This window comes from Vicia villosa, linkage group LG1 (genome assembly GCF_029867415.1).
Source record: "Vicia villosa cultivar HV-30 ecotype Madison, WI linkage group LG1, Vvil1.0, whole genome shotgun sequence".
NCBI lineage: Eukaryota > Viridiplantae > Streptophyta > Magnoliopsida > Fabales > Fabaceae > Vicia > Vicia villosa.
The window spans coordinates 74,195,422-74,209,645 of NC_081180.1; the positions used below are offsets into that span (position 1 = coordinate 74,195,422).

General features: G+C 31.2%; 2 protein-coding genes across 2 annotated transcripts; both read left to right on the forward strand.

Moving 5' to 3' along the window:
- Positions 1–314: 314 nt before the first annotated feature.
- On the forward strand, positions 315–8,095 carry LOC131645942 (uncharacterized). Its single transcript, XM_058916132.1, has 2 exons — positions 315–480; positions 7,575–8,095. Exons 1-2 carry the CDS (start codon positions 315–317, stop codon positions 8,093–8,095), a joined length of 687 nt encoding a protein of 228 aa, XP_058772115.1.
- Positions 8,096–8,451: 356 nt separating this feature from the next.
- LOC131645954 (uncharacterized) lies at positions 8,452–9,162 on the forward strand. Its single transcript, XM_058916144.1, has one exon. It carries the CDS (start codon positions 8,452–8,454, stop codon positions 9,160–9,162), a length of 711 nt encoding a protein of 236 aa, XP_058772127.1.
- Positions 9,163–14,224: the final 5,062 nt, after the last annotated feature.

Consider the following 14,224-nt stretch of genomic DNA (forward strand, 5'->3'; position numbering starts at 1 on the left):
ACCTACATTTTTTAGCAGACCATGAAGCATGCTTGTAGCTATAGAGTAAAAGGCCCTATAGCATTTCCTTCACTCATATGTGACATCATCTTAAACCAGCACCCTGGCATCTTGGGTAAAACTAATTCTATTTGCAAAAGGGAAAGTGCTCTGTCTTTCCATTATAAATTGTTTCAGGGAACACATGTCCCAGACATTGTTATGACATCGGATGAGACATCCAAGAGTGGATCATCATCCAGTAAAGTTGAAGTCATAGCAATGTTGAAAGAGACTTGCAAAGAGCTGGAGGCAAGGAAGATATCCTTGAGAAGATGATCGGCACTCTAGAGAAGGATGGTAATGAGGATTTTGCAGGTGCTGCATGGATAGAAGCACAAGATGAACGGGAAGAGGGAACAGACTCTGAGCAAGAAGTTGAAGAAGGAAATACCAGTCCAGCTGATAGCTCAGATGAAGAAAGTGATGCAGACAACTCTGGTGGGTCTGAATCTGAAGAATAAAGACAGCTGGTGGTGGTGATGTTTTTTTGATGTTTTTGTTTTTCTTTATGGATTTTATTCTGGTCTGTACTTCTTTGCATATTTAGTTTGCTTTGGCAACTTTTCTGGCCAAACAGGGGGAGTAGTAATGTCACCCCAGAACAACAAGAGTGTGTGTGATCAACAATTCTAATAGCTTATTTTGTGTTGATCTGTTTGATTGTGTGTAGTATAGAATTTTATTTCTGTTATACTTGACAGTTGTTCATGTGGTATGGTTGTAGTGGTAGTATAGCCATGTTATGTGCTTTGATTTTTGGTGTAGAAGTAGCAGTAGATGTGGTTCATGTATGCATGTTGATGGTACTAGTAGTGATTGCATGTTTGTGTGGTATGTTGTACTCTATTAGCTCTGATTGTGTGTGGTTGTGTGTTTTCTGCTGCAAGTGTTTCTCTGATGTGGTGTGACAGGATGTTTTAGCCAAAAAGTTGGCAAAGGGGGAGATTGTAGATGTTTTTAAGTTGGCTGCATTTGTGGTAAAACATGTCTGGGTGTTTAATGTCTTGACAAATGTCATGGCATGCTTTATATGGTGTTATGCAGGTTGCATATGTTTAAGCTAATACAGGTTTTTTTAGTGAATGTCATGACCGATGTCATGACATCCATGTTTGACAGTAGGAGCTGTTATGTTTTACTATTATGTTTCCTGATTTCTCTCAATCTACAATTTAGGAAACATTTAATTGTGTGCTGAATATTTCTCCTTGAAGATTTTGTATACAGCATATTCTGTAACAGCTCTGATGACGTGTGAATTAGGTTAACTTGGTTAACCCTAATTTGTTTCTTGGAATGCTCGAGGCCTAAGATCTGCATATAAAAAGACTGCAATCCTAATTTGGAACGCAGAGATTTTTAATTATGAAGAACCATAGTTTTATGTCTGTGTGTTTAGTCCCTTGTACTCCAAGCAATTGTTTTTTGATGATTGTATTGGAATAGGTTGTTTTTGTATTTTGTCACTCAAAGCTTTTAAGCACGAGTGTGTGCCTCTTGATTGAAGCTTTTAAGCAAGATCAAGGTGTGTTTTTGAAGTGTGTCTTCTCTTTTGATTAAAGTCTGTTTGTAATCACTGCTGTGATTGAGGGGGAGTGAGTGGAGATACTCAGGTCTAGGAATAGATTGGAATTGTATTGGGTAGGTCTTAAGTGAGGAGTTGTAAACGGCGGAGTTTAGCTCTGAATTAATATTGCTTATATTGGATTTCCCCCTGGCTTGGTAGCCCCCATAGTAGGTGTTGTTGTACATCGAACTGGGTAAACAATTCTCTGTGTTCTTTATTATTTTATGCTTTTCTGTCTTAAAGTATTATTCCGTGTTATTGTGGATCTCATAACATCCAGTAAGACATCGCGTGTGAGTTACTAGAATTTTCAGTTTTCAACAAAATCTTTAACTGTTTTAGAAAACTTTCAAAAACAATCATCTGTTTTCAATTCAACATTTCTGGGCTTCTCCTTGAGTTGTAAGTCCCAAACATCTTTCATCTTTTTTTTCATAAACAGTATTCCTGGGCCTCTATCAGAGTGTAAGACCCAACACCTTTTCAATTTCAGTTTTCTTGTGCCTCGATCAGAGTGTAAGACCAAACACATTTCTTTTCCTTTCATAATTCATAATTCATAAACCACTAAAAAACATCAAAAAATAATTATCTGCATTCATTCATAATCAAATAAATGTTCATCATTTATTCACTGTATACTTGTTATAACTGTCATATTTCATCATATTTGTTATACCTGTTATATCTGTCATCATATTCACTGTATATACATGTTATACTTGTGATATACTTGTCAAATATAAATTATATATATACCCTGCTTAGACCTCTATCAGAGAAACCCTAAGAAAAACACATGTGTGTGTGTATATATATATATATATATATATATATATATATATATATATATATATATATATATATATATAGGACTATGACCAGGATTGAGGATTACTTCCTAGTGAAGCCTCTCCTAATTAGACAACACAGTTTTTCATCCCCAAAGAGGAATTATTCTTGGTGAAACCTCTTAAAATCCTTAGATCAAACAATAAGGCACATCCACCTGAAGAGGATTATTTCCCGGTGAAACCTCTTACCCTTTTGCTTAGAGCCAAATCAGGAAAACTAACATAGTTTTCTCTTGTGCTATAACAAGGACCCTCGATTAGCCTCCTCTTGGGCTCAAAATACAAGGACTCACAAGCTTCTAAGAAGTTTTCCCTCAGCTTTCTCTTGAGCTTTTATACAAGGACCCTCAGGCTTCCTAAAAGCATAGGACGTGACATAGTTACCTTTAGCCAACACGTGAAAATTTAATTCTTAGAACACCCAATCACAATCATTCAAGTGTTCACTCAATCCCTGTATTGAGTCTTTCCCCTTTAGAGAAAGAGATATGGAAAGTCTCAACTCTCAATATCCCAATCATCCCCAGTGGAGTCAGTCTCAATCTCGAGCTTTGTACGAGACAAAAATATAGTCATTCACAGTCTCAAAACTCCAAAAGTTCACCTTTCAGAACTTTTTCCTCAGTGAGTCGGCCTCAGTCTTGCATTTTGTACAAGACAAAAATAATTCAAACTCGGTAAAGTGTTTCCTCTCAGAGTCAACCTCAATCTTGGGCTTTGTACAAGACATAAATAAACCATTTCCACAGTTGTGTCCCAGCTTAGCCAGTCTCACTCTTGCGCTTTGTACAAGACATAAATAAATCATCACTCAGAAATTCCATTCCCCTCTGAGTTAGCCTCAATTCTGGGCTTAGTACATAACAGATAAAACTCTTCAGTCAAATAAAAACTCAGCAAGTAATCCTCAATAGAGTCAGTTTCAAACTTCACTTTTAAAGCCTCAATCTTGGGCCTTCTACAAGACAATCAAAAATTCAAATCTTCTCTCCAGAGGTGAAACATGATTCTTCTCAATGGAAGAGACATTTCTTCTATTACACCACATTCAAAAATACAAACATTATCAAATCATTTTCCCATTTAGGTGATGTAAGAGGAACACTCTGTTGATTTTAATCCAGGTTATTATCCCTCCCGAATAGTTGAAAAACAGTTCTTTCATTTAAGAGATTGTAACTGGCATACTCCCGTCATTCAAGTAAGGTCCCTCTCTTATTATGAAAAGAACATTTTCTGCTACATTTCAAATGTTTGTGGTGGAATAGGTGAGATATCTCTCTGTTAGGATGACGACTTGTCTCTTTCCCTCATTAGAGATCAACCTTTCAGCTTCAATCTTGAGCTTTAAACAAGACACAAATTCAATCACATTTGTCTACTTGTTTCCCGAACTACAGTTGCTCTGACTTCCTCTAGGGATATGTAGGCATGAGGTTCGCAAGAATCTTTGCGAGCAAACAAAACCAAAAACCTAGTTAGGTTCCCTGTCTTTTCAATCAATTCTCTCTCTCCTTTCACAAAGGAGAAACTTTCCCAGTAAACAGTAAGCACAAGCAAACCACAGATAAAAATACATAAGGGCTCCCGTAGAGTACTATAGATACTTAGGGTGCTAATACCTTTCCTCGATATAACCAATCTCCTGATCCTTTGATCTCTCTCAGGTGCTCCCCACACCTACCAACCTATGGTTTATTAAGATCTTTTCCTCCTTCCTTCTCGTAGGATAGATTAAAAGTTCGTGTTACGCGTTTCTTCTATAACTAAAAGAAACCCCTTGGAAACCCTGGTACCCCTTTTGCAGGGTGGTGCCATTTCCGCGCGCGACAGTGTAGGTGTACTAGGGGCCTGAGTTAGTTGAGGGTATATTATGTGTTGTAAAAATTTTCACATAGTGTTATTATTTGTTTATCTATTGACAACGACCGTGGTTTTTTCTCCGATTCTGGAGTTTCCACGTTATGTTCTTGTGTTGTTATTGTGTTCCTCTTTTTTCTCTATGTTTGTTATTTTTCCAACAACTGGTATCAAAGCTTTTGGTTCGATTCAGGGATAGAAGTTCTGAATATGCTCTATGGTTGCAGCTTTGTCTATATTCTACATCATAAAAGAAGGATGGTATTGTGAAAGAGTTATTGAGCTGCAGTCATAAGTTTCACTGTACAGTTTAGGCAAGAGAAAATTGATGGAAGAATTTTTGACTTGTGGAAAGTTCAAGTCAAAGATGTGCTGATACAATCAAGATTATACAAGGTGGAAGATTACGTTGGTGGTTGAAGAGCTTCATGCCAACAAGGAAGTTATACCATAAGTTTTCGACCTAGTTTTTGACATGTGAAATTCTTGGAGTGGTTTAACTTCAAATGAGATTTATTCTTCATGATAAAGTATATGATTGTCTGTGATGACAATGTAAAATTCTTGAAGTGGTTTATCTTCAAGTGAAATATATTTTCATAAGAGAGTATGATAGTTTTTAAAATTATGATTGTCGGTGACGACATTGTGAAAATTCTTGGAGTAGTGTAATTTCAAGTGACTATACTCTTTATGGTAGAGTATGATTGTCGGTGAAGACAATGAAAGTTAATGTATTATTTTCAATCAACGTGAAGATTGTTGGGTTTGGTTGAAAATATACACGTTGAAGAAGTCCCACATTGCTTAGTTTTGTGAAGAAAAAGGGAGTCCGAGACTATATATAGGATTAAAGTTCTTCGTTTCAAGATGCACCCGTCAAAAAACACTTTAAGCTTGTATTTGACTTTCTTTGTTCTCTTAAGCTCTTGTATTAGAGTGTTGTGAGATGTAGTGAAATATTTATTTTGTGTGGGTGTATTGGGGGGGGGGGGGTGTCTGGGTTAATTTAAGGTATATTATGTGTTGTAACAATTTTCACATAGTGTTATTCTCTGGTTGTCTATTGACAACGACTATAGTTTTTTTCTCAATTTTAGAGTTTTCACGTTATGCTCTTGTATTGTTATTGTGTTCTTCTTTTTTCTCTATATATATTATTTTCCCAACGATTTATGCAGTGATTTAAATCACGTGATTATATGATTTGAATTGCGTATGCTAGTCTCTAGTTGTCCTGAGGCAGCATGATTTGAATTCTAATGATGTATTATTCAAATAATTTTGATGTACAAATTCTAATTATAATTTGAATCAACTAGATTAGGTGTTAAACTTTTCTTAAAATAAATAGACTGACGTTATGTTCTTGTGTTATGTTCTTGTGTTGTTATTGTGTTCTTCTTTTTTCTCTATATATATTATTTTCCCAACGATTTATGCAGTGATTTAAATCACGTGATTATATGATTTAAATTGCGTATGCTAATCTCTAGTTGTCCTGAAACAAGGCAACATGATTTGAATTCTAATGATGCATTATTCAAATAATTTTGATGTACAAATTCTAATTATAATTTGAATCAACTAGATTAGGTGTTAAACTTTTCTTAAAATAAATAGACTAATTTAAATAAACATTCAATTATTTTAATATAATCTAAAACATGAAATTCAAGTAATCTTAATCATGATTCAAATTAATCAAATTAGGCGTTAAGCTTTCTTAAAATAAAGAGTGATTTAAATTTAACACTCAGTTTTTTTTAACATAATATAAATTTAACATGTGAAAAAAATATACATGTAACTTAATTCGAATCACATATGTTGGTGATTAGAATCACCTTATGTATACATAAATGTCACGTTACTAATTTGAATAACTTTATTTATACATAAATGTCACATTACAAAATTTATACTATATGCTTCAAATCATATTAACCTATATTTGAATCATATTAACCTATATTTGAATCATATTGATTTAGTTTAACAAATCTATTTTTTAATTGTATATATTTTTTTAATTTGCGTGAAATGATTAATTATTATTGTGTGATAGAGGAAGTAATTCTTAAGATGCAATAAGATGAAAGACTTGATGAAAGAGATACATACAATAAAATTGGAAATTGATCATCTGGTGCCAATGTCTGTAGCTAGTCCCCTACTGCTTGATCTAATGGTCCAGAATCAATATAAATCAATAAAATAAAATAAAGTTGGTTTCAAGAGAGAGAGAGACAACATTAATAAATGGCTTAGGCCATCTCCAACGACAATCAATTGTCGTTTCGTATGTCAGTCGGAAGTAAGTTACAAAATTAAAGTTTTGTCATGCATGCCAACGTTCAAATGCAAAGCAACGGTAATTTTAAATAAAATAATAACATAATTTGGAAACTCTGTTGCAACGGCTCTTTTGCCTTTTTTAATTTTTTTAATTTTAATAATTTATTTGGTTATAAATAGAAGCAAATGTTAGTCAAATTTTATCTCACAAATTTATTCCTTACTCATACTAGTATTTTAAATTTTTCTCTCACAATTTCATCTTATTAGCCTTCAATTGATCATATGTTTTACCAAATTTTTCATCTTCTTAGTTCAAATTATTATTGTTAAGGTCAAATGGACCCTAATCAATATAATTTTCAACAAACTATGTTCTATCTCATGCGCAATCAGCAAAATTCTAATCCTCAAAATTCTCAATTTCCCTCACCGCCAACAAACTCTACCGTATTTTTTCAGTCACCAAACAACCCAAATATTTATTTTAGACCACAGATAAATACTCATGGGATGGATTTTTCTCATCATGAACCCGAAACACCAAATGGGTTTATGTCTGAACGCCAAGTTCCACAATTTTAAACTCAAGTTGGTATTGAAAATATTACAATTGAAAAAGAACAAAGACGTTCTGTTAAAAAAAACCTCGAGAGGTATTCACAAGGGAAGAGGATACACTTCTTATGCAATCATGGCTCAATATTTCAAAGAATCCAATAGTGGGAGTTGATCAAAAAGTCGATAGCTTTTGGTTAAGAATCACCGATAATTATAACCAATATCGTGGACAGTCACGAGAAAAGCTACAAGGCCAATTAAAATCTCGATGGCATCGAATAAATGGCCTTGTTCAAAAATTTGTTGGGTGTTACAAACAAGCTGTTCGTGAAAAAAAAGTCGGGCATCAGAGAAAGATATCTTAGTCAATGCACATGCTTTTTTTGAACAAGATGAAGGTGTGTCATTCAATCTTGAGTATGCATGGCGGCTTTTAAAAGATGAACCTAAATGGATGAGAGCATCCACCGAAAATTCTTCAAAGAGAACAAAGAATTCTACTAACAGTACATACACAGCATCGCCAAACTCAAAAATACCTTCAAGTTATGAGTTTAACTCATCATCTCCAATGGAGCGTCCAATGGGACAAAAGGCGGCAAAACGAAAAGGTAAGACAAAGGAAAATGCAAATGCAACTGAACCTCCTTCTTGTGTTATTTCTGATACAATTAATAAAAGAATGGAAGTAATGGAAAACCTAGCACGACTTAAGGAGGAAGAAAACAAATTAGTCAAGGAAAAGATTGAGTTTGAAGCACAACTTAAGGAGGAGAAAAACAAATTAGTTAAGGAAAAGATGGAGTTTGAAGCAATGCAATTCATAATGTCAGACACTTCTAAGATGAACGATAGTCAACGTGAATTTCATGAAAAACGTTGTAATAACCTAAAAGAAAAATATGGATGGTAATAATATGCAATGTTCTGGTATTTATTATATTTTAATATTATGTAGTATCAACACCTATTGTAATAAGATGCAATGTTCTAGTATTTATAATATTTAAAAATTATGTAGTACTTGTTATGTATCAACAACTATTGTAATAAGATGCAATGTTCTAGTATTTATTATATTTAAATATTATTCAAACTAGCCATTATTTAAACTAGCAGTTATTCAAACTAGCCGTTATTCAAACTAGCCTTATATATACTTTCATTCTTTTCTCACTTTTCTACCACCATCTCTCATTCTTCTATCATTTTTTCTACCACTCGTCTCTCATTCTTCTATCATTTTTCTATCACTTTTCTCTCACTTGAATGGATTCAAACAATTCAAACAACCTCGACAAACTTTTTTGGGAGGTGATTGAAGAAGAACTTATGGACAACACAGATGAAGAACTATTGTTGTCAATGCTCGAGAAGGAACGTCAATCTGGAAGTTCATCAAGGCGAAAAAGAAGATCATTGATAGATCAGAATCGTGAAGAAGGGAATATACGACTATTTAACAACTACTTCTCAGAAAATCCAGTGTACACGGATCCCCAATTCCGCAGAAGGTTCAGAGTGCATAGGCATTTGTTTCTTCGAATTGTAGAAACCCTTGGAAATCATGATGAATATTTTCAAATGAGGGTCGATGCAACTGGTAAAATGGGTCTTTCACCATTGCAGAAGTGTACTTCTGCTATTAGTATGTTGGCATATGGATCTTCCACTGACATTGTAGACGAATATGTTCGAATTGGTGAAAGCACTACAATTGAGTGCTTAGAGAGATTTGTAAGGGGCGTGAACGAGGTATTTCGGGCCGAGTATTTGAAAAGGCCTAATAACAATGATGTTGAGCATCTTTTACAAATGGGGGAGTCACATGGATTTCCAGGCATGCTAGGTTCCATTAATTGTATGCATTGGGAATGGAAGAATTATCATATTGCATGGAAAGGACAGTTTTGTCGAGGTGATCATGGTAAACCCACGATCATGCTTGAAGCGGTGGCATCACAAGACTTATGGATTTGACATGCATTTTTTGGTATTGCAGGTTCAAACAATGACATTAATGTGCTTAACCAATCCAATGTGTTTAACGATATTTTGGAATGACGTGTTGCTACTGTGCAATATACAATCAATGGAACTCCATATAATATGGGATATCATTTAGCGGATGATATATATCTTGAGTGGGCTACATTCATTTCAATGCCGTAGGGAGAAAAGAGAAAACTATTTGCACAACATCAAGAATTAGCTAGAAAGGATGTGGAACGGGCATTTGGAGTGCTTCAATCTCGATTTGCAATAATATGTGGTCCAGTGCGTGCTTGGCACATAGAAACCTCAAGCATACCATATATGCTTGCATCATATTGCACAACATAATTGTCGAAGACGAACGACACACATATGGATGTGATTTTGATTAATCTTATGATAATGGAGGTAACAACAACTCAACGAGTGAAACATTTAACGGTCTTCATCCGAATATTGCAACAAGACTACAAAGAAAAGCAAGTCTTCGTGAAAAACAAGTTCATCACCAACTTCAAGGAGATTTAGTCGAACATATTTGAAAATGTTTTGGACACGAGGATGAAGAAATTTAAATTTGAGTAATTGTATAATGTTATTTATTTTTATTGTTTTTAATTACATGTCATGTATTGTATTTGAGATTAATTTTAATTATCATTTTAAATTTTATGTTTAATTTTAATTATATTTATTTTATATTAATTTAAATTTAAATAATTTAAATTATTATTTCAACCAAATAAAATTTAATATTAATATATAAAATAAAATTGTGGAACCCAATATGGGTTCTTTAGAATTGTACCATTTGAGTGAAAATTAAGTGAATTGCTTTAAAATGATGTGGCTTAATAAGTCCTAAAAAAAACCCAAAAATGAGTTGTACCATTGAAAATGCTCTTAAATAAAAGAAAGGGCATCAACAAAGAGGACACAAGAGAGAATTTAAATCCAATAAAATTTAACTTACAAATTATTGACATGACTTATTAAAGAGATTTAGAAATCTTAAATAGGAGAAGAGCATGTACTCAAAGAGTTATACATTGGAAAAAGAAGAGAGATGTGAGATACTAACAGGGAGGGATGACAAGTGAGAGAGATGATAGATGCATAAAGGCATAAAATAAATAAAATTTGATAGGAAAGAAATAAGAGAAGATAAATGTAAAAACCTTTCATTCAAAAAAGAAAAGAAAGAAGAATTTATATATAGGAGATCGACTATTCATAGTGATCTAGATATTCCTGAATCGTGATGTCTTTCATAAATAAATGTGTAGTGGATTTAGATTCTAAAATTATTTATGTATACATGCCAATTTATTTACTTTTACGTTAAAATGTTATTATAATTATAATATTTATTATTAAATGTATAATTAATAAATCAATTTCAACATATCCAAAATAAAATCTCAACATTTTATAATAATAATAAGGGCAATGCTAATGAGTGCCCCGGGGGCACTCGTTAAGGATCATTAATTAACTTTTGGATTCATTAATAATCTTTAAAAAAAACTTTATTAATTGTATTATTTAAGACAAAAGATTTAAATTTTCTAAACCATAAAAAAAAAGTTGATACGTTTACAATTATTACATTCAATTTTTATTTATTGTTAGTTACTGTTTCTGCATATTTTATTTTCATTGCCTAGTAATTTTTATTTTCAAAAAATACTACTATTTGTTTTCATTTTTAGTTTAAAACATATACAGTGGATTTCTTTATATATATTTTTTAATTTATCAAAATATTTGAATATTTAAATTGAATATGAATTTTTATGTGTTTTTTAGTTATTATTTTTTGTTTTTGCAATATTTTATTGTTAATTTTTTATGAATTTTAATTTTGCTTATTTTGTTTTTAGTAAATGAAATTCTCATTGAAATGATAATTCAATATTTGAACCCTAAATTCATTTATTTCCACGTGTATAAATTATGTTGCATATAAAAGAGAAATTGAATGAATAATTTAATTTGAGTCAACATAATAATTAGATATATTTAATTATCATTTTTTTATAAGGATAAAAATATAACTAATGCTCATTTAATACTCTTTATAATGCTCATTTAATACTTCTTATCCAGTGCCCCCGGGGCACTGGTTAGCAGGACCCTAAGGGCAATGCTAATGAGTGCCCCGGGGGCACTCGTTAAGGATCATTAATTAACTTTTGGATTCATTAATAATCTTTAAAAAAAACTTTATTAATTGTATTATTTAAGACAAAAGATTTAAATTTTCTAAACCATAAAAAAAAAGTTGATACGTTTACAATTATTACATTCAATTTTTATTTATTGTTAGTTACTGTTTCTGCATATTTTATTTTCATTGCCTAGTAATTTTTATTTTCAAAAAATACTACTATTTGTTTTCATTTTTAGTTTAAAACATATACAGTGGATTTCTTTATATATATTTTTTAATTTATCAAAATATTTGAATATTTAAATTGAATATGAATTTTTATGTGTTTTTTAGTTATTATTTTTTGTTTTTGCAATATTTTATTGTTAATTTTTTATGAATTTTAATTTTGCTTATTTTGTTTTTAGTAAATGAAATTCTCATTGAAATGATAATTCAATATTTGAACCCTAAATTCATTTATTTCCACGTGTATAAATTATGTTGCATATAAAAGAGAAATTGAATGAATAATTTAATTTGAGTCAACATAATAATTAGATATATTTAATTATCATTTTTTTATAAGGATAAAAATATAACTAATGCTCATTTAATACTCTTTATAATGCTCATTTAATACTTCTTATCCAGTGCCCCCGGGGCACTGGTTAGCAGGACCCTAAGGGCAATGCTAATGAGTGCCCCGGGGGCACTCGTTAAGGATCATTAATTAACTTTTGGATTCATTAATAATCTTTAAAAAAAACTTTATTAATTGTATTATTTAAGACAAAAGATTTAAATTTTCTAAACCATAAAAAAAAAGTTGATACGTTTACAATTATTACATTCAATTTTTATTTATTGTTAGTTACTGTTTCTGCATATTTTATTTTCATTGCCTAGTAATTTTTATTTTCAAAAAATACTACTATTTGTTTTCATTTTTAGTTTAAAACATATACAGTGGATTTCTTTATATATATTTTTTAATTTATCAAAATATTTGAATATTTAAATTGAATATGAATTTTTATGTGTTTTTTAGTTATTATTTTTTGTTTTTGCAATATTTTATTGTTAATTTTTTATGAATTTTAATTTTGCTTATTTTGTTTTTAGTAAATGAAATTCTCATTGAAATGATAATTCAATATTTGAACCCTAAATTCATTTATTTTCACGTGTATAAATTATGTTGCATATAAAAGAGAAATTGAATGAATAATTTAATTTGAGTCAACATAATAATTAGATATATTTAATTATCATTTTTTTATAAGGATAAAAATATAACTAATGCTCATTTAATACTCCTTATAATGCTCATTTAATACTCCTTATGCCCCCGGGGCACTGGTTAGCAGGACCCTAATAATAATAAATAAATAATCATTAAACAGCTGTAATTCTAAAAGTATATCAAGAATAAATAATACTACTCCTATCAAGAATCAATAAATGAAGAAAGAAAGTTGATTGATTGATTTTGATAGCACGTCTCAGGTATTGAATGATAGTAGATAGATAGATTGACAACAGTTCAGAGTTGAAATTCCCATATACAGAATTTATCACGTTAACGTAAACATTCTTCCAACAATCTTAGCCGTTCATCTCTCATGGGAATTTTCGTATTATAAAATTACTATATTTCCCATTTGATTTTCTTGTTTTGCCATGTTAATAAAAATTGTATTGCAAATCCAAATAGTTGACCTGGGTTTTTCCTCTTATGACAAGAAAGGTTCCACTTGGACTTTAACAGAAATGTCTAGTCATGAACTCATAAGGTATTTTTAATATTTGCCTCTTATAGGACAAACCGATGTGATACAATATTCCTCTTATTTTCATCAGAATTCTATAATAATATTAATAGAGAATGAGATTTTAACCCCTTCCCCGTATGAATTAGTCTTATTCTAGACTAGATTTGGATCATATGGCCAAAGTTATAAGCACATTAAAGAATGAACACGTTACTATATAGGTATATTGGATTAGAACCGCCACTTGATAGTTCAAGTTGGTATTTTTGAATAGTAACTCTACTTTCACTTTTCTCTTTTTATTATTTTCTTTTTTTAATATGGTATTAAAGAATTTAATAGTCATTCTCAACAATTAAAGTTCTTCTTATCTGTCGTTACAATTTATTGTCTTGTTTATTTAATTGCTGGGTCTCGTCAATTTATATGTTAGTATAATTTTATTTATTTTTAAAAAATTTGATTGAGGTTCTTATGGTCTCTATATTGTTTGAACTTGTTTCTATTTTGAATTTTTAAAATAATAGTTTTTCCTATTCAATCCAAATCAGAATCTCGACCCAAAGATGGAAGAGGCTCAAGATTTAGAAGTTCATTAAAACTAAAATATTTATGATGGTATTTTATAATAACGTCAAGGGATGAAATATCATTCTCATAATTGTTTACAAGAATGTTCTAGGACCAAGCGAATAAGTAGGGACCAACCCTAAATAAGCACCTTATGATCTTATCAAAGAAAAATGATTGAAGCAAGATTGTTTGATAACATAACAAATTATATTCTACCATCTGTTTGTCTGGACAGTGATGGTTTGATCAAGGGTTATTTGTCTTTATAAACCCTAGCAAAAACCTTATATAAGTGACCACAAATGTTAAATCAAGGTACACTAAAAAATTTCTTAAAACTTTATACTTATCATATCTGACAAACACTGACTTGGGTGTAGGAGAATTTACAGGTATCACCGACATTAATTCATAATAGTCCGACATGAGAGATCTTCAAGTCTGATACTATCAACATCTGACCATGTCCATCATCAAGATCTGCTTACTTACCGGAAGAAACATTGACCCCACATATGGAAACAAAAAATAGCATTCAAACTAATTA

Excerpts from the sequence above, each read along its gene's own strand:
- LOC131645942 (XM_058916132.1), top strand. The coding sequence starts at position 315 with ATGATCGGCACTCTAGAGAAGGATGGTAATGAGGATTTTGCAGGTGCT. Across the intron at positions 481-7,574 it reads AAGTGATGCAGACAACTCTG|ATGAAGGTGTGTCATTCAAT; the intron begins GTGGGTCTGAAT and ends TTTTTGAACAAG.
- LOC131645954 (XM_058916144.1), top strand. The coding sequence starts at position 8,452 with ATGGATTCAAACAATTCAAACAACCTCGACAAACTTTTTTGGGAGGTG.